The 20,206-nt window shown below is 47.0% G+C and overlaps 1 protein-coding gene across 4 annotated transcripts in view; it reads left to right on the top strand.

Annotated features, from left to right (window-relative positions):
- The window catches only part of stxbp4 (syntaxin binding protein 4), a 519,129-nt gene that overhangs the window by 474,381 nt on the left and 24,542 nt on the right, over window positions 1–20,206 (top strand). For all 4 annotated transcript variants that reach the window (XM_072558970.1, XM_072558967.1, XM_072558968.1 and 1 more), the window contains one exon: window positions 1,518–1,666. In XM_072558970.1, coding sequence (XP_072415071.1) covers window positions 1,518–1,666 — 149 coding nt within the window. The remainder of the gene's footprint in view (window positions 1–1,517; window positions 1,667–20,206) is intronic.

Here is a 20,206-nt window from a genome sequence, read left to right as displayed (position 1 = left end):
TGACAAAACACATTGATGAAGTTAGAGCAGTGGATGCGATGTATGTGGATTTTAGCCAGATGTTTGAGAAGGTTCCCCATGGTAGGCTCATTCAGAAAGTAAAGAGGCATGGGATACAGGGAAATCTGGCTGTCTGTATATGGAATTGGCTGGCCCATAGAAGACTGAGGGTGACGGTAGATGGAAAGTATTCAGCCTGGAGCTTGGTGACCTGTGATGCTCTGCAGGGATCTGTTATGGGACGTCCGCCCTTTATGATTTTTATAAATGACTTGGATGAGGAAGTGGAAGGGTGGGTTAGTAAGTTTGTCAATGACACGAAGATTGGTGGAGTTGTGGATAGTGCGGGGAGCTGTTGTAGGTTGCAATGGGACATTGACAAGATGCAGAACTGGGCTGAGAAGTAGCAGATGGAGTTCAACCTGGAAAAATGTGAAGTGATTCATTTTGGAAGGTCGAATTTGAATGTAGATTACAGAATTAAAGGCAGATTTCTTTGCAGTGTGGAGGAACAGAGGGATCTTGGCATCCACATCCATAGATCCCACAAAGTTGCCACGCAAATTGACAGGTTTGGTAAGAAGGCGTATGGTGTGTTGGCTTTCATTAACAGGGGGATTGAGTTTAAGAGCTGTGAGGTTATACTGCAGCTCTATAAAACCCTGGTTAGACCACACTTGGAATACTGTGTTCAGTTCTGGTTGCCTCATTATAGGAAGGATGTGGAAGCTTTAGAGAGGGTGCAGAGGAGATTTACCAGGATGCTGCCTGGACTGGAGGACATGTCTTATGAAGAAAGGTTGAGGGAGCTAAGGCTTTTCTCATTGGAGTGAAGAGGGGTGAGAGGTGACTTAATAGAGGTGTACAAGATATTAAGAGGCATAGATAGAGTGGATAGCCAGAGAATTTTTCCCATGGCTATCATGAGAAGGCATAATTTTAAGGTGATTGGAAGAAGGTTTATGGGAGCTGTCAGAGGTAGGTTCTTTACACAGAAGGTGATGGGTGTGTGGAATGCACTGCCAGTGGTGGTGGTAGAGTCAGAGACATGAGGGACATTTAAGCGACTCTTGGATAGGCACATGGATGATAGTACAATAAAAGGTATGTAGGTTAGTCTGATAAAAGTAAAATAAAAGGCCAGCACAACATCGAGGGCTGAAGGGCCTGTACTGTGCTGTACTGTTCTACATTCCATCTAATACTTGTCAGTTCCAGTGAACAGTTTTTGACCTGAAATGTTAACTCTTTCTGTCTCCACAGAAGGTGTCTTTCTGGCCTGTTGAGTGGTTGCTGAATTTTTTCATTTCATTTCATTTCAGGTTTTCAGTATCCACAGTATTAAGCTCTCCGTTCTCTTGAAAAGTCTGTTTTGTCTGCTTTTTCTTTTGAATGCATAAAGCCCAGACTATTTTACCATTTGGGAGGGGAAGGGGTGAGGTGGGAATAGTTGCGAGAGGTGAATGACGATAGAGAAATTAATGTTGGTTCCTTTTTGTTTCTGTCTTCCTGTTCAGTGGAATTGGAGTCCGAAGATTTTCAGGACCACCTTCATCTCAGAACCTCCTCGACCGACTTGGTCGTAATGTTCCCAGAACTCTGCCCTCGCTTTCAACTGATGCCAAAGAACTGGTCAAATCTGTTCGTGCCATCATTGAAGCAGACTGTGAGTAATTAACTGGTGAACCAGTTATAATTCTACACTAACTCATGTAGTCTCACATCATTACTGCTAGATTCCATTCAAATTAAATGCAGGAATCTAAAACTAGGGGTCACAATTGTGAGACAGTTACTGATATATTACTTTCTTGCTGTTTTACCAGTTTATAAGGGTGTTAGGTCCATCAGGACAGGATTGGCAGGCTGGATCTCTTCTCTTTTAAAAAGTGTATCGGTAGAAAGTTAGGAAAGGTTTTGATAGAATCAATTAATAGAATCATAGAGCACAGAAACAGGCCCTGCGGTCCAACTCGTCCTTGCCGACCAAATTTCCCAAACTAATCTAGTCCCACTTGTCTGTGTTTGGCCCATATCCTTCTAAACCTTTCCGATTCATGTACCTATACAAATGACGTTTAAATGTTGTAACTGTACCTGCATCTACCACTTCCTTCAGCAGGTCAAACCACATATGAACTGCCCTCTGAAAAACTTGCCCCTCAGGTCCCTTTCAAAATTTTCTCCTCTCACCTTAAAAATATGCCCCTAGTTTTCAACACTTCTACCGCAGGGAAAAGATCTTAGCTCTTCACCAGATCCATGCCCCTCATGATTTTATAAATCTCTATAAGGTCACCCCTCAACCTCCTACACTCCAGTGAGAAGGGTCCCAGCCCCTCCAGCCTATTTTTTAAACTCAAATTCTCCAGTCTCAGCAACATCCTGGTCAATGTTTTCTGAACCCTCTCCAATTTAATAATATCCTTCCTATAGTAGGAATATATATATGTGTATATGTATTTGGAGTGTTTCCAATTTTAGGAAAAGTATAACTAGAGGCCATTAAGAAACACAGGAGGGAATTCAGGAGAAATGTCTCACCTCGAGATTGGAGAGAATGTACAAACTGCTAACACAGAAACAGTTTGAGGCGAATGGTTGAGATCAGGAGAAACTATCACTTGAGGGAGAATTGGAGGAGATTCATGTAAAGCATAAACCCCAGCGTGGGCCAATTGTGCTGTATGTCATGTTAACCTGTGCCTAAAGCCTGGGCTATAAAAATACAGAAACTAGGAGGCAGGAGAAGGACCTTTGAGCCTGTGATCATGGCTGATCATCTAACTCAGTCCCTGTTCCTGCTCTCTCCTCATACCTTTTGATCCCTTTAGCCATACTTATACACTTAATGGTAAGGTCCTGGGGAGTGTTACTGATCAAAGAGATCTTGGAGGATCCTGCAGGGTCATTGTTCCTTGAAAGTCGCAGGTAGACAGGATAGTGAAGAAGGTGTTTGGTATGCTTTCCTTTACTGGATGGAGCATTGAGTATAGGAGTTGGGAGGTCATGTTGCAGCTGTACACGACATTGGTTCAGCCACTTTTGGAAGATTGTGTGCAGTTCTGTTCTCCCTCCTGTAGGAAGGATATTGTGAAACTTGAAAGGGTTCAGAAAATATTTACAAGAATGTTGCCAGAGTTGGTGGATTTGAGCTATAGGGAGAGATTGAATAGGCTGGGGCTGTTTTCCTTGCGGCATAAGAGGCTGAGGGGGTGACCTTATAGAGATTTATAAAATCATGAGGGGCATGGATAGGATAAATAGGCAAGATCTTTTCTCTGGGATGGGGGAGTCCAGAACTAGAGGGCATAGGTTTAGGGTGAGAGGGGAAAGATTTAAGAGGAACCTAAGGGGCAACTTTTTCACACAGAGGGTGGTACGTGTATGGAATGAGCTGCCAGAGGAAGTGGTGGAGGCTGGTACAATTACAACATTTAAAAGGCATCTGAATGGGTATATGAATTGGAAGAGTTTGGAGGGATATGAGCCAGTGCTGGCAAATGGGACTACATGAGATTAGGATATCTGGTCAGTATGGATGAGTTGGTACCATAGGGTCTGTTTCCATGCTGCACATCTCGATGACTCTATTTCTGTACCTATAGCATTAGAACCATCTCCAACTCCTTCATGAAAACATTTAATATATTGGTCTCAACTGCTTCCTGTGGCAGTTAACTCCGGAGGATCTCCATTCTCCGGGTGAAGAAGTTTCTCCTCATCTCAGTGCTAAATGGCCAACCCATATTCTTTGACTACAACCACTGTTCAGGACTCCCCAATCATCAGAAACATCCTGCATTTCTCTGTCAAGTATTTTTGAAAGTTTATAGGTTTCTATGAGATACTCTACCCTCCTCATTCTTCTAAATCCAGTGAACATAGTCCTAACTGATCCAGTCTCTCTTCATATGTCAGTCCTATCATCCTTGGAATCAGTCTTATATACTCTCACTGTATTCCATCCGTCACCAGAACATCCTTCTTCAGGTAAGGAGACCAAAACTGCACACAATACTTCAGGTGTGGTCTCGCACATCTGCAGCAAGACATCCCTGCTCCTGTACTCAGATTCTCTCACCATGAAGACAAACACACCACTTATTTTCTTCACAGCCTACTGCACCTGCATAGTTGTCTTCAGGACATCCAGGTCTTGTAGCACCTTCCTGTTTCCCAATCTATTGCCATTCAGAGAAACCGCCTTCCTGTTTTTGCTACCAACATGGATAACCTCACAGTTGTACTTCATCTGCCATGCATTTGCCCACTCAGCGTGTCTAAATCACACTGAAACACCTCTGCATCCCCCCACAGTTTACTTCCCACCCAGCTTCATGTTGTCCGAATTCCACCCAATCCAGTGTGAGTCCAGGAGGACAGTGTCAGATCTATTCCTCTGGGATTTTTCATCCACGGGAATACCAATGTTCCAGTTCAGCGAGACCCAGAGAGAATGGAGGCAGCTTCATTACCACCAATTGTTGTTTTATTTGACTCAAAGTGAAACAGTTTTGGCTGGTGTGATAAAAAAAAGAGAGATTGGTGCCACCATACTTTACAGAACTAATTTCTGAAAAAAACAGCTTACTCTCCACAGTTTGTCTTTACCCAAGCTTACACTGTGGTGGACTTCACAGGTGACCAGGCTAATAGATGTGTGATCAGATCCTAATGTTGGACTGTGCAGGTCCCAGGCCACCAGTGGGCAAGGCAAGGAAAGATTTGTTGACTTGTTCAATGAGAGAAGCACCTCCTGAATAGTATCTGTTCATACTTTGGTCCAAGTCTATATTTAACCCTATCTTCTCTGCTTCCTCAGTACATTTCAATTCTCCATTCATTTAATCCCTTTCCCCCGTTTTGATAACCCACGGTGTTTTCTGATCACCTTGAATATTTTCTTGAACTCTTAAAGGTTTTAGTTTAAATCTGATCGATTTTACTTTTCTTCAGAATTCTAATATTAGAGCCAGAGATGTTTCTGTTGGGAGTGAACAGTTAACTGTAGGCAAGTTTTTTCCATCTTTTTCTCTCTGTTGAGGTTACACAGAGCAGGCACAAAGAGACAGTTCTGCTTACCAGACGGAGGACAGTGTGCAAGCCTTTCGAAACTGCTGCCAGATACACACTGAGCTTTCAGCGAATTGGTGGGGCTCTGCCACACTTTGAACAAGATTTGTTCTCATGTTTTTTTTTAAATGAAGCTGTGTCCAGGATTTGAGTGTTTGATTGTTAACAAACAGTGGAGCAAAACCTGGCAAGGCCCCCTGCCCTGAATTGCTGCACACAAAAGTAGAGGGGAAGAGGCTTACTCACACAATAGTATAGGCACCTTCCACACATTGTTCAAAGTGAGCGTCTCTGGGCTTTAAACCACCCACTTCAGTTTGTTGTCTACCGTCAATTAAGATTGAAACCAAACAAATATTTACTAGTGCTGCACTTGAAAAAAAAATTAACTGCACAGGATTAAATAGGAGTTATTATTCTACAATATGAAATGTTCAGCATAACATTACACTACTCAGCTTGCATGTGAGCCTCCATTCCCTTGTCTCACCCTAACAACATACCTTTTCAATCCTGTGCTGCCCAACCTTTTTCCACTGTGACTGCATTTCAAGGCTGAAACGTAGTTGTGTGACTTCTTAGTGATATCTGAGAGTGTGAAGGGGAGGGGATGGACTCTGAAGTTACGACCCCAAAATTTGAGCTTGCAGCAGCACTGAGCTCTACGCCTGGACTTCACAGCTGGTCCTTATACCTGGCCCCCACTCCTGACACTCACATCTGAACAAAAGATCACTATTCACAACTCGACCAACGTTCTGTCTTTAACATATCCTTGACTGACTCTAGATACTGGAATCTTTACTGAAAACAACAAATGCGGGTCAGGGAGCAAGATAACGTTTTGAGTCTGATGACTCTTCATCAGAGCTGACACGAAGTGTGGAACGAGAGGGGGCTTAAAGTGTAGTGTGCTGGGGGAGAAAGGATGTTGATAGTTCAGATTAAGTGATCAGAATGTGAGAACAGTCCGACAATGCTGCGTCTAACAGCTGGACTGGAAAGGACAGACAGTCCCACTGAAGTGGGTTAGGGGGAGGGCAGAGAGGACATGGTGACAGTGAATATAACAAGTACAGCTAAAAGCAAGCGAAGGAATGGGTTGACCTCAATATTAAGTCCAGAAGGTTGTAAAGTGCCTGACTAAACCTCACTGCCTCCACACCTCTCCCCTCCTTTAAGGTAATCCCTAAGCCTTTGATCATTTGTGTTAATTTGTCCTTCTGTGGCCCTGGATCACATTTTCTTCGATAACCTGATGCTGAAAATGCTACTTGTGCAAGATGACAGATTCTCCTAAAGCAAGGCTACCAAGAGACACAGAGCTGAAGCAATCGGGCGGCATGGTGGCACAGTGCCAGGGACCCAGGTTCAAATCCAGCCTCAGACGACTGTCTGTGTGGAGTTTGCACATTCTCCCCGTGTCTGCGTGGGTTTCCTCCGGGTGCTCCAGTTTCCTCCCACACTCCAAGGATGTGCAGGTTCGGTGGATAGGCCATGAGGAATTGCCCATAGTATCCAGAGATATGTAGGTGAGGTGGGTTAGCCATGGGAACTGCAGGGTTACAGGGATGGGGTGGGTCTGGGTGGGATGCTCTTTGGAGGATTGGTGTAGACAAATGGCCTGCTTTCACACTGTAGGGATTCCATGATGTGTAATCAAGGTACATATGAGCCATGATCTGATTGAGTATCAGAACAGCATTGAAGGGCTGAATGGCCTCCTCCTCAATCAAGGCAGTTCTTCCGTCATCTATTGTGAAATTATGGGGTTTTTTTTAAAATGCCCAATGTTTATTTTCCTGACATCATTGTCCTGAAGCCTCTAGTAAACTTCCTCATTACACACTACTCATCAACTACTGTATTTCCAAACTAACTCCGAGGTTCCTGGAGTGTCACTTAGATTTGTTGGCCAAGACCATGATGTTTAATAATGTTGATGGTATAGGTTTAGTCCCTGAACCAGTTGAGGTCATTCTTGCAGCTTGCCTCTTGTCCTTGCTCCACTGTGTTACTGTGTCTTGGAGATGTGTGAAAAGCCATCAGACCACAAGGATGCCGAAAGAAGAGAGCGAGACCTGCTCAGCTTCAGACAAATGATAAAGAATGTCAGAGAGTGAGTGAGGACTGATCGCAGAGCGGAAGAGGGTTTCTGAAAGACTGACAGGATTTTGGGAGTCGGTACAGTACAGAGATTAGATTCCCTACAATGTGGAAACAGGCCCTTCGGAGAGAAAACCACCCCTCTTATATTTACCCCTGACTAATCCACCTAACAATATGGGCAATTTAGCATGGCCAATTCACCTGACCTGCACATCTTTGGACTGTGGGAGGAAACCGGAGCACCCGGAGGAAACCCACGCAGACACGGGGAGAATGTGCAAACTCCACACAGACAGTCGCCTGAGGCGGGAATTGAACCCAGGTCTCTGGTGCTGTGAGGCAGCAGTGCTAACCACTGAGCCACCGTGCTGGGGGTTAAGTCCTTCTCCTCTGTTTCGATGCTGGTTGTGAGGAAGGCAGAAACATATACCGAGCTCGAAGAAAGCAGGCCACATGCAGTAAGTGCAGCTGAGAAACGTGATGAGAGAGGGGTGCGAGAATAACATTTGATCAGAGCAGAATAATTTGCTCATCAGACAGTTCTCTCCATTATAGTCAGAGACAGATGCCTCGACCCCACTACTTGGAACATACAGCAATGAGCTTTTACCAGAGAAGAGCATCCTCCAGGGAAAAAGGCCTGTCAGCTTCATGTGGGATGTGGAGTGTGAGGAAGAGCATTGCTGCAGTATAACAGGGATTGCAGCTCCCAGACTGAGCTGTCAGCAGCTCAGGCCCAGCTAGAGTACGCTGCTGGGTCCAGTGCCCAGAACAGTACTTTACTCATACATTGATTTACAAAGAGGACTTGAACTTTTATGGCGTTTAATCACAACAGTCAGCAATTAGTGTCAAACTAATTACCTTTTGGTGCAGTCACTGCTGTTACATTGGCAAAAACTGTAGCAGGATCTCTCAAATTGCAACTGGGTAAATGTTCGGTTTAATCTGTTTCTGAGGGTGGCTGACGTAGGAATGTTGGCTCCTCTCATACTTTCAGCATCATCCAGAAGGCAGCTCGGGACTTCCCTTGGGACTTGAATGTCTGTTCTGAAGCACTCACTCAGTATTGCACTGCTACATCTGGACAAGCTGAGCTCAACTCGTTAGGGTAATGCTCAAGCTCTTGTTTTTCGATCAGTGTGTTGCTGGGAAAGCACTGCAGGTCAGGCAGCATCCGAGGAGCAGGGAAATCCACATTCCGGGCAAAAGCCCTACATCAGGAATAGAGGCAGGGAGCCGCCAGGGTGGAGAGAGAAATTGATGCTCAAGCTCACAGTCTCACGGCTCTGATAAGAGCAAAATAGTACTGGGCTAAAAAGACATATTATATCTGTTTCTGAGATAGCTATTCTAACATCCTTCCCTCTGGTCAGGACACAAGAAGATCTTAACGATCTCATTCTGCCTCCATCACTATAATGTATACATGTTGGCCAGTCCCCTCCTGCAGCAGCTTGGGCTGAAAAACAGAAAGAAATTAAAGCTGGCCCATTTGGGTAAGTGGTTGGGCAGATGTTCGCAGGTAAAGGGGCGGCTGGAAAATGGGAAGCCTTCAGAAACGAGATAACGAGAATCCAGAGAAACTATATTCCTGTCAGGGTGAAAGGAAAAGCTGGTAGGCAAAAAGGGGACATAAGATAGCTTTGGCAAATAGAATTAAGGAGGGTCCAAAGGGTTTTTACAAGTACATTAAGGACAAAAGAATAACTAGGAAGGGAATAGGGCCCCTCAAAGATCAGCAAGGCGGCCTTTGTGTGGAGCCACAGAAAATGGAGGAGATACAAAACAAGCATTTTACATCAGTATTTACTGTGGAAAAGGATATGGAAGATATAGACAGGAGCAAAATAGATGGTGACACCTTGCAAAATGTCCATATTACAGAGGAGGAAGTGCTGGATGTCTTGAAATGCATAAAAGTGGATAAATCCCCAGGACCTGATCAGGTGTACCCTAGAACTCTGTGGGAAGCTAGAGAAGTGATTGCTGGGCCTCTTGCTGAGATATTTGTATCATCGATAGTCACAGGTGAGGTGCTGGAAGGCTGGAGGTTGGCTGACGTGGTGCCACTGTTTAAGAAAGGCGGTAAAGACAAGCCAGGGAACTATAGACCAGTGAGCCTGACCTCGGTGGTGAGCAAGTTGTTGGAGGGAATCCTGAGGGACAGGATGTACATGTATTCAGAAAGGCTGATTGGCATTGTCAACATGGCTTTGTGCGTGGGAAATCATGTCTCACAAACTTGATTGAGTTTTTTTGAAGGAGGAACAAAGAGGATTGATGAGGGCAGAGCGGTAGATGTGATCTATATGGACTTCAGTAAGGCGTTCGACAAGGTTCCCCATGGGAGACTGATTAGCAAGGTTAGATCTCATGGAATAAAGGGAGAACTAGCCATTTGGATACAGAACTGGCTCAAAAGGTAGAAGTGGTGATGGTGGAGAGTTGTTTTTCAGACTGGAGGCCTGTTACCAGTGGAGTGCCACAAGGATCGGTGCTGGGTCCTCTACTTATTGTCATTTCCATAAATGATTTGGATGTGAGCATAAGAGGTACAGTTAGTAAGTTTGCAGATGACACCAAAATTGGAGGTGTAGTGGACAGTGAAGAGGGTTACCTCAGATTACAACAGGATTGGACCAGATGGGCCAATGGGCTGAGAAGTGGCAGATGGTGTTTAATTCAGATAAATGCGAGGTGCTGCATTTTGGGAAAGCAAATCTTAGCAGGACTTATACACTTAATGGTAAGGTCCTAGGGAGTGTTGCTGAACAAAGAGACCGTGGAGTGCAGGTTCATAGCTCCTTGAAAGTGGAGTTGCAGGTAGATAGGATAGTGAAGAAGGTGTTTGGTATGATTTCCTTTATTGGTCAGAGTATTGAGTACAGGAGTTGGGAGGTCATGTTGCGGCTGTACAGGACATTGGGTAGGTCACTGTTGGAATATTGTGTGCAATTCTGGTCTCCTTCCTATCGGAAAGATGTTGTGAAACTTGAAAGGGTTCAGAAAAGATTTACAAGGATGTTGCCAGGGTTGGAGGATCTGAGCTACAGGGAGAGGCTGAACAGGCTGGGGCTGTTTTCCCTTTGGAGGTTTACAAAATTACGAGGTGGATAGATGAGAAAAATAAACAAAGTCTTTTCCCTGGGGTCGGGGAGTCCCGAACTAGAGGGCACAGGTTTAGGGTGAGAGGGGAAAGATATAAAAGAGACCTAAGGGGCAACTTTTTCACACAGAGGGTGGTACGTGTATGGAATGAGCTGCCAGAGGATGTGGTGGAGGCTGGTACAATTGCAACATTTAAAAGGCATCTGGATGGGTATATGAATAGGAAGGGGTTGGAGGGATATGGGCCGGGTGCTGGCAGGTGGGACTAGATTGGGTTGGGATACCTGGTCGGCATGGACGGGTTGGACCAAAGGGTCTGTTTCCATGCTGTACATCTCTAGTACTCTATGACTCCATGACTGTATGTCTCCTGTGCCCACCAGGGGCAGCATGACCTTGATGCTGCCACTCCTCAAAGCTACCATCACTGCTTTGTCTCGACCACTGACCTCAAAATCTCAAAGTCCCACCTCACTTCCCTTCCCACCTCAATCCCCAGGCCAGCAGTGGCTACATCTGGTGTTGCTGGATTGGCTGGCAGCTGGAGGGGCTCAGATTCCCTGACACTTGGAGGCAGACGTCCTGCTCTCTAATAGTGATGAAGAACAGGCCCTGAGGTATCATGTAGTGCAGCTAGATTCCAGGTGGTAAAGTCAACCAGGAGGTTAGTGAAGAGTAGCACCACTTCTCCACATCACCCACCCTCAATCTCCTCACAGCCGTGTAAAATTTTCTCAGAGTGTTGAAATGGAACCTTTCTGTAGTTCTCACAATATTAGGAATTCGATCAGAATTCATTTTCTAAAGGAGAAGCTACATTGCTCCATGGCTAAGGTTCAGCAGGAATGTTTCTTATTTGCAAATGTTACCAGGGAGTATATTTTTTAACTTTAAAATCTTTGTACAGTTCTCCTGCCTCAGCTGAAATCACTGTCAGCTCCCATCCCTCATGTCTGCCCTTTACAACGTCGATTTAACTATCCAGACTACATCAGCTAGCAGCGAGACCCCACGGAGGTGGGAATCCCCGACATAGTGAATCTCTGACCTTCCAGCCATCATTAGGCTTTTAGATAGTGAGAACTTGGAAATATGGAAATGTGTTAAGTATAGAACACATAAGATGAATTCATTCACTTTCCTCAGGTCAGGTTATAGATTGAAAGAAAGACAGACTTGCATTTATAACCTCAAGTTATTCCAAGCGCATTACAGTCCATAAAGTGTATGTGAAATATAGTCACTGTTGTCATGTATTGTACCCTCCAACAATGCAGTGCAGGAATGCACAGCCAACATATTGATTGGATCAGCTACCTCTGTGATGTTAGTTGAGGGATAAATGTTCGCCAAGGAGAACGTAACCACTTGTCTTCGAATGGTGACTGTGCGATATTTATATCCGCCTTATTTTCCTGTTCTCTTTCATGGGATGTGAGCTGGCAAGGCCAGCATTAACTGTCTGTGTCAATTGCCCATGAACTGAATGGTTTGTCAAGTTATTTCAGAGAGTGGTTAAGAGTCAGCCATCTTGCTGAGGTTCCGGAGTTACAGACAGGCCGAACTGCAAAGGGATTTGGCAGACTTCCTTAAGTCGTTAGCAAACCAGATGGATTTTTGTGGCAATTGATAATAGTGTCATGGTCTCCATTATTGAGAGTAGGTTTCCATTACAGGTTATCATTAATAAAATTTACATTCTAGCAGGTGTCATGGTACAGTTAGAACCCACGTCCTCAAATCATTTACTCAGCGATATCACCACGACATCACCAACTCCCCTCTGAGAGGGCAGAGAGACACTTACTTCAACATCTCACCTGAAAGACAGCACGAACAAAGGTGCAGCACTCCCTCAGCATAGGCCCTATGATCGTGTTGCACTCCCTCTGCACTGACACTCCGACAGTGCGGCACTCCCTCAGCACTGACCCTCCGACAGTGTGGCACTCCCTCAGCACTGACCTCCGACAGTGCAGCACTCCCTCAGCACTGACCCTCCGACAGTGCGGCACTCCCTCAGCACTGACCCTCCGACAGTGCGGCACTCCCTCAGCACTGACCCTTTGACAATGCAGCACTCCCTCAGCACTGACCCTCCGACAGTGCAGCACTCCCTCAGCACTGACCCTCCGACAGTGCGGCACTCCCTCAGCACTGACCCTCTGACAGCGCAGCACTCCCTCAGCACTGACCCTCCGACAGTGCTGCACTCCCTCAGCACTGACCCTCCGACAGTGTGGCACTCCTTCAGCACTGGCCCTCTGACAGTGCGGGACTCCCTCAGCACTGACCCTCCAACAGTGCAGCACTTCCTCAGCACTGACCCTCTGACAGCGCGGCACTCCATCAGTACTGACCCTCTGACAGCTCGGCACACCCTCATTATTGACCCTCCGACAGTGCGGCACTCCCTCAGCACTGACCCTCCAACAGTGCAGCACTTCCTCAGCACTGACCCTCTGACAGCGCGGCACTCCATCAGTACTGACCCTCTGACAGCTCGGCACACCCTCATTATTGACCCTCTGACAGTGCGCCACTCCCTCAGCACTGACCCTCCGACAGTGCAGCACTCCCTCAGCACTGACCCTCTGACAGTGCAGCACTCCCTCAGCACTGACCCTCTGACAGTGTGGCACTCCCTCAGCACTGACCCTCCGACAGTGCAGCACTCCCTCAGCACTGACCCTCCGACGGTGCAGCACTCCCTCAGCACTGACCCTCTGACAATGCAGCACTCCCTCAGCACTGACCCTCCAACAGTGCAGCACTTCCTCAGCACTGACCCTCCGACAGTGCGGCGCTCCCTCAGCACTGACCCTCCGACAGTGCGGCACTCCCTCAGCACTGACCCTCCGACAGTGCGGCACTCCCTCAGCACTGACCCTCCGACAGTGCGGCACTCCCTCAGTACTGACCCTCCGACAGTGCGGCACTCCCTCAGCACTGACCCTCCGACGGTGCAGCACTCCCTCAGCACTGACCCTCCGACAGTGCGGCACTCCCTCAGCACTGACCCTCCGACGGTGCAGCACTCCCTCAGCACTGACCCTCCGACAGTGCGGCACTCCCTCAGCACTGACCCACTGAACATTTTCCAATATTGAAGGTTCTATTTAAATTTGAAATGTTTGCTGGTCTCTGCAGTTAACTCAGTGAGTTTGTTTGAAGCTCCGTTCTCCATATCCGAACTTGCACCAAGTCCCAATCACCCATCACCCAGGTCGTCATGGAGCTGCCGTTATTCCAAGTGTGCCAACACCTGGAGTTTAACATTCTGCTCCTTTGTTTTTAAAGTCACTCCATTCCATATTGCTGTCACCTCCTGTGGCCCTGTAACAACACCCTCTATTTATATCAAATGTTTTCCATCATGAACTTCCCCAAGGTGCGTTACAGGAGCATTTGGATAGAATAGAATCACCTGGATTGTCATGTGCATTCAAGTGAAGCATTTGTAATGTTGCCTCTCAGTGCCATGTTCGGTACAAATACTTTAAATGTTCGTACAGGATGGACATAGATTAGCATGGGAATTCAGACTTTCAAAACTCCAGACTAAGAATAAAAGGTGTTTTGAAGGGACGAAAGTTATCATCCTTTTCCAATATCAGTCTGTGCCTGCCACACTTCAGAAGGCAGGCCACACTGCCTCCACACACTGGCCTGCATCCAGAACATGCCCTGTTCCCCGCTCCGGGACTCACTCTGCTCCCTGCTCCCAGACTCCCTCTACTCCCTGCTCCAGGACATTCTCTGCTCCCTGCTCCGGGACTCTCTATGTTCCCTGCTCTGGGACAAACTCCACTCCGCGCTCCAGGACGCACTCTGCTTCCGCTCCGGGTCTCTCTCTGCTCCCCGCTCTGGGACTCTCTCTGTACCCCACTCCAGGTCTCTCTCTTCTCCGGGCCTCTCTCTGTTTCCCGCTCTGGGTCTCCCTCTGCTCCCCACTCCGGGACTCTCTCTGTACCCCGCTCCGAGACTCTCTTTGTTCCCCGCTTCGGGACTCTCTTTGTTCCCCGCTTCGGGAATCTTTCTGTTCCCCGCTCCGGCTCTCTTTCTTCTCCGGGACTCTCTCTGTTTCCCGCTCCGGGTCTCCCTCTGCTCCCCACTCCAGGACTCTCTCTGTATCCCACTCCGGGACTCTCTCTGTACCCATTCTGGGACTCTCTCTGTACCCCGCTCCGGGACTCCCTGTGCTCCCTGCTCCGGGACTCGCTCTGCTCCCCGCTCTGGGACTCGCTCTGCTCCCCGCTCCGGAACTCCCTGTGCTCCCTGCTCCGGGACTCCCTCTGCTCCCCGCTCCGGAACTCCCTGTGCTCCCCGCTCTGGGACTCGCTCTGCTCCCCGCTCCGGAACTCCCTGTGCTCCCTGCTCCGGGACTCGCTCTGTTCCCTGCTCCAGGACTCCCTCTACTCCCCGCTCCGGGACTCTCTCTGTTCCCTGCTCCGGGACTCCCTCTGCTCCCCGCTCCGGGCCTCTATCTGCTCCCCGCTCCGGGCCTCTATCTGCTCCCCGCTCCAGGACTCTCTCTGTTCCCTGCTCCGGGACTCCCTCTGCTCCCCGCTCCGGGTCTCTATCTGCTCCCCGCTCCGGGCCTCTATCTGCTCCCCGCTCCAGGACTCTCTCTGTTCCCCGCTCCATGCTCCCCGCTCTGGGACTCTCTCTGTTCCCCACTCTGGGAATCCCTCTGCTCCCCACTCCGGGATTCTCTCTGCTCCCCGCTCTGTGAATCCCTCTGCTCCCCACTCCGGGACTCTCTCTGCTCCCTGCTCCAGGACTCTCTCTGTTCCCCGCTCCATGCTCCCCACTCCAGGACTCTCTCTGTTCCCCGCTCCATGCTCCCCACTCCGGGACTCTCTCTGTTCCCCACTCTGGGAATCCCTCTGCTCCCCGCTCTTGGAATCTACTGTGCCTGCCTGTACCAGTCTCCATTCCAAGCATCTTCCACCCTCTGTATAAAGTACTTGCCGCATATATCCCCCTTAAACATTTCACCTCTCACCTTGAATGCATGACATTTCTTTATTGAATCCTTCACCCTGGGAAAAAGCTTATCTCCATCCACCCTGTCTATACCCTTCATGACCTTCAATCAGGTCCCCCCTCAATCTCTTTTTTTCTAATGAAAACAATCCTAACCTACTCAACCTCTCTTCATAGCTAGCACCTTCCATACCAGGCAACATCCTTGTAAACCTTCTCTGCTCCTCTTCAAAGTGTCCACATCCTTGTGGCAACCAGAACTATACATAGTATTCTAAATGTGGCCAAACCAAAGTCTTGGACAATTTTAACATGACCTGCCAGCTCTTCGACTCAATACCCCGTCCAATGAAGACAGCCATACGCTATACCTTCTTGACCGCTCTATCGACCTGTGTAGCCACCTTCAGGGTACAATGGACCTGCACTCCCAGGTCTCTCTGCTCATCAACTTTTCCCAGGACTCTTCCGTTTACAATATAGTTGGCTCTAGAATTAGATTTCCCAAAGTGCATCACCTCACATTTGCCTGGATTGAACTCCATCTGCCACTTCTCCGCCCAACTCTCCAGTCTATCTATATCCTCCTGTATTCTCTGACAGTCCCATATGCTTTCTGCTACTCCACCAATCTTCGTGCCGTCTGCAAACTTACTGATCAGACCAACAGTGTCCTCTTCCAGATCATTTATGTATATCACAAACAACAGTGGCCCCAGCACTGACCCCTGTGGGACACCACTGGGCACCTTTCTCCATTTCGAGAAACTCCCTTCAACTACTAATCTCTGTCTCCTGTTGCTCAACCAGTTCTTTATCCACTTAGCTAGAACACCCTGCACACCATGTGACTTCACTTTCTCCATTAGTCTACCATGAGGAACCTTATCAAACGCCTTACTAAAGTCCATGTATATGACATCTACAGCCCTTCCTTCATCTATCAACTTGGTCACTTCCTCAAAGAACTCTATTATGTTGGTAAGACACAATCTCCCCCACACAAAACCGTGTTGCCTATCACTGATAAGTCCATTATTTTCCTAATATAAATAGATTTAATCCCTCAGTGCCTTCTCTACCAAACATTCCCACCTACTACCCTTCTTGAACAGGGGGACAACATGAGCAACCCTCTAGTCCTCTGGCACCTCACCTGTGTTTAAGGATGCTACAAAGATATCTGTCAGGGCCCCAGCTATTTCCTCTCTTGCCTCCCTCAGCAACCTGGCATAGATCCCATCTGGTCCTGGGGATTTGTCCACCTTAATATCCTTTAGCCTACCAAACACATCTTCCCTACTTATGTCAACGTGATCCAGAATAAACAAACTTCTATCTCTAATCTCAGCATTCATCATCTCCTGTTCCTCAGTAAACACTGATACAAAGTAATCATTGAGAATCTCACACATTTTCTCAGATTTGACACACAACCTTCCTTCCTTATCCATTAGTGGACCAACCCTTTCTCTGGTTACCCTCTTGCTTCTTATATAAGAATAAAAAGCCTTAGGATTCTCCTTAATTCTGCTCACTAATGTTATTTCATGACCCCTTTAGGCCCATTGATTCCTTGTTTAAGAATGGTCCTACTCTCCCGATATTCCTCCAAGGTCTGTTGTGTTCTTAGCTGCCTGGACCTTATGTACACTCCCCTTTTCCTCTTGGCTAGTCACTCGATTTCTCCTGTCATTCTCGGTTCGTGAATCTTGCCTTTCTTATCCCCTGTTTTCAAAGGGACATGCCTATCCTGCACTATCTTCAACCTCTCTTTGAAAGCCTCCCTATGATCAAATGGGGCCTTCCCTTCAAACAGCTGTGTCCAATCCACATTTCCCAGCTCCTGCCTAATTTTGATACAATTGGCCTTGGCCCAGTTTCGTACGCATCCCTTAGGACCACTCTCATCTTTGTCCAAGAGTATTCGAAAACTTACAGAATTTTGCTTTTTATTTGATCGTGGAGTGCTGAGAGAGGAAAGCCTCTTGCATATTGTTGAGCTATGTTGGTCTCAATCCTGACTCCAGTTTGACATGAACTGTCCCTTGACCTCCAAATGGTTCCCAGTGTCTATCATGGGCTTTGCCTGTAGAACAGCAAATTAGACTGTATCACGAGGGTCTCTCAGTCAGACCCCAACTGGCCAATGCTGTTTTGGGGTCTTTCAGATTTACAGCTGCATTATCGTGCAGAAACTAAATTTTCAGATTTTAACATTGCTTTTGTTCAATCCTGCTTGTTTTTAATTAAATGCAACCCTCTCTTACCTTGCTCCAACCTTTTGGGTATTGCTCATGTAATTATTCTTTTCTATTTAAAAGTTACAACCATTAAATTGTGTTTGTGGAGTTGTGGTGCACCAGAGGTGTCTGAGAGTTACATAATGCCTGTTAAGGAAATGGCTCAGTAGATTACAGGGCAACACATGATCCTTAGGTCAATTACTCCCTGGTGTGAATGCTGCTGACATGAATTTTCACAGCGGGACACTAAATCCAATCGCTCTCCTGTTACTTACTGCCACACGTCAGAGTCAACAGGGTCGACCCCTGCAGAATAGAACTGGAGAAGACAAAAGGCATTGACACACACTTCACACCAAGACACCGGAGATTCAAAGGAAGACCTGTTACTGACAGTGACGCAGTGGGCTGCAATCTGATCTTTCACATAGATCTAGGCTTGAATTTTGTCACAACTTACATGAGATGAATCTTATAAAACGATACAGCACAAAAGTAGGCCATTTGGCCCATTGTTCTGACATCAATTCTTTGGAAAAGTTATCCAGTTCCATTTCCCCATCGCACTCTTTCATCATAACCCAGCACTTTCGGCCTTTCCGCGTATTTCCCCAGCCTCCCTTTGAATAATCCTGCAGGTGGAATTGACAAAAGAGGGAATGGAGAAATGTTCTCACACAGCAATCACAGAGTGGTTAGGATCTGAAATACATTGCCCTGTGAGTGTGTTGTAGCTTCAGTCAAGAGAGAATTAGATTATTATCTCAAAAAGAAGATTGCAGGGTTATGAGGAAAAGGTGAATAATGACACCAGATGCATTGCTCATTCAGAAAGCTGGTGCTCCACAATGGGATATATAGATGACCCCTGCTCTGTAACAGTTCTGTGTTCCCACCATTTGTCAGGCAGCACAGTTCCCTCAGTCAAATCAATGGAAATGTCATAGAATTGCTACAGTGCTGATAGTGACCATTCAGCCCATCAAGTCTGCACCAGCCCTCCAAAGAGAACAGACAAGTGGGCATGCAGTGAATCCCAGCGCAAACTGAAGGAACCACATCTCATCTTCAGACTAAATACTTTTCAACCTTCAGGAGTTAATATTGTGTTCAATATCTTCAGATGGTGAACTCACTCCCCTTCCTTCTGTTTCCTTTAGCTTGACTTGGTACATTTTCTATTATCATGCCCTCTCTCCCTTCCCCCAACCCCAGTGGGACCATCTGTTCTTTCCGATCTGGCAGTTAGAGACACCATTCCGATCATTTACTCTGCACGATCAACGCCCTTTCTCCCCCAGTATTCCACACCCCTCCCACCCATTACATAAATGCTGCTCTTCACACTTCATTTCAGCTCTGATGAAGTAATCTATAATTCCACATTAGCTTGCTCCCTCTCCAAGGATGCTGCCTGACTCGCTGGGATTCCAAGGGTTTTTTTTTGTTTTCACCAATATTCTGGGCACACAGGTTCAATCCCACCACAGCAGCTGGTGGGATTGAAATTCAAACAATAAACCTGGAATTCAGAGTTAGAGTCGTCAAGTCATAGGGATGTACAGGATGGAAACAGACCATGCTGTTCACGCCGACCAGATATCCCAACCCAATCTAGTCCCACCTGCCAGCACCCGGCCCATATCCCTCCAAACCCTTCCTATTCCTATACCCATCCAAATGCCTTTTAAATGTTGCAATTGTACCAGCCTCCACCACTTCCCCTGGCAGTTGTGACCATGAAACTATCCATGGTAATGGCTCATGAATGAGGGGAAAGAAACCACCTTTACCTGGTCTTGGCCTGCTTGTGACGCCAGACCCACACCAGTGTGACTGACTCTCAACTGCTATCTGAAATGGCCAAGCAAACCATTCATTTTAAGGGCAATAAATGTTGGTCCAGCCGATGCCCCGTGTACAAATGAAAAAGAACTCCAATGGTGCTTAATACCCCAGCAAGCAGTCAGTGCCATGAGAAAATGGCACCACCAGTGTGAGGAAAAACAATGTTCCATTGCCCATAAGTTTAACACTGACTGTCTAGCTCAGGGAGAGTAAAACTACTGAGCTAATAACAGTTTTACAAGAACTGGTCATCAGGCTGAGCCAATCTCTTTTCTTGGAATGGCACGGTGTCTCCGTGGTTAGCATCGTTGCCTCATGGCACCAGAGACCCGGATTTGATTCTAGTCTCGGTTGACCGTCTGAGTGGAGTTTGCACATTCTCCCCGTGTCTGCATGGATTTCCTCTGTGTGCTCTGGTTTACTCCCACAATCCAAAAATATGCAGGTTAGGAGGATTAGCCATGGGAATGCAGGGTTACAGGGATATAATAGGTGGGTGGGTCTGGGTAGGATGCTCTTCGGAGGGTGGGTGTGGACTCAATGAACCGAATTGTATGATGATTCTTTCCAATATCCAGAAGTCTTTCAAAGCCCCTTCCCTAGTAACTCAGAAAATATCATTTCTTAGCAACAGTGGAAGTGACAATGGGGAAAAGGCACGTGGTAACGGTGCTCGTTTGAAGAACTAGTGTGGTCACAATGGGCTGTGTAGCCTCCTTCTGTGCTGTAATAATTCTGTGATTCTGTGACAAGAATCTGTGAAGCATCATTAGTGAGGTTAAAGTGACCTGGTAACCAGGGGTCACTCACAGCCCTGCAGATACCAT

Source organism: Chiloscyllium punctatum, chromosome 39 (assembly GCF_047496795.1).
Source record: "Chiloscyllium punctatum isolate Juve2018m chromosome 39, sChiPun1.3, whole genome shotgun sequence".
Lineage (NCBI taxonomy): Eukaryota > Metazoa > Chordata > Chondrichthyes > Orectolobiformes > Hemiscylliidae > Chiloscyllium > Chiloscyllium punctatum.
Note: the sequence above shows the minus strand (reverse complement) of the source record. Positions and strands in the feature narration are given on the sequence as shown.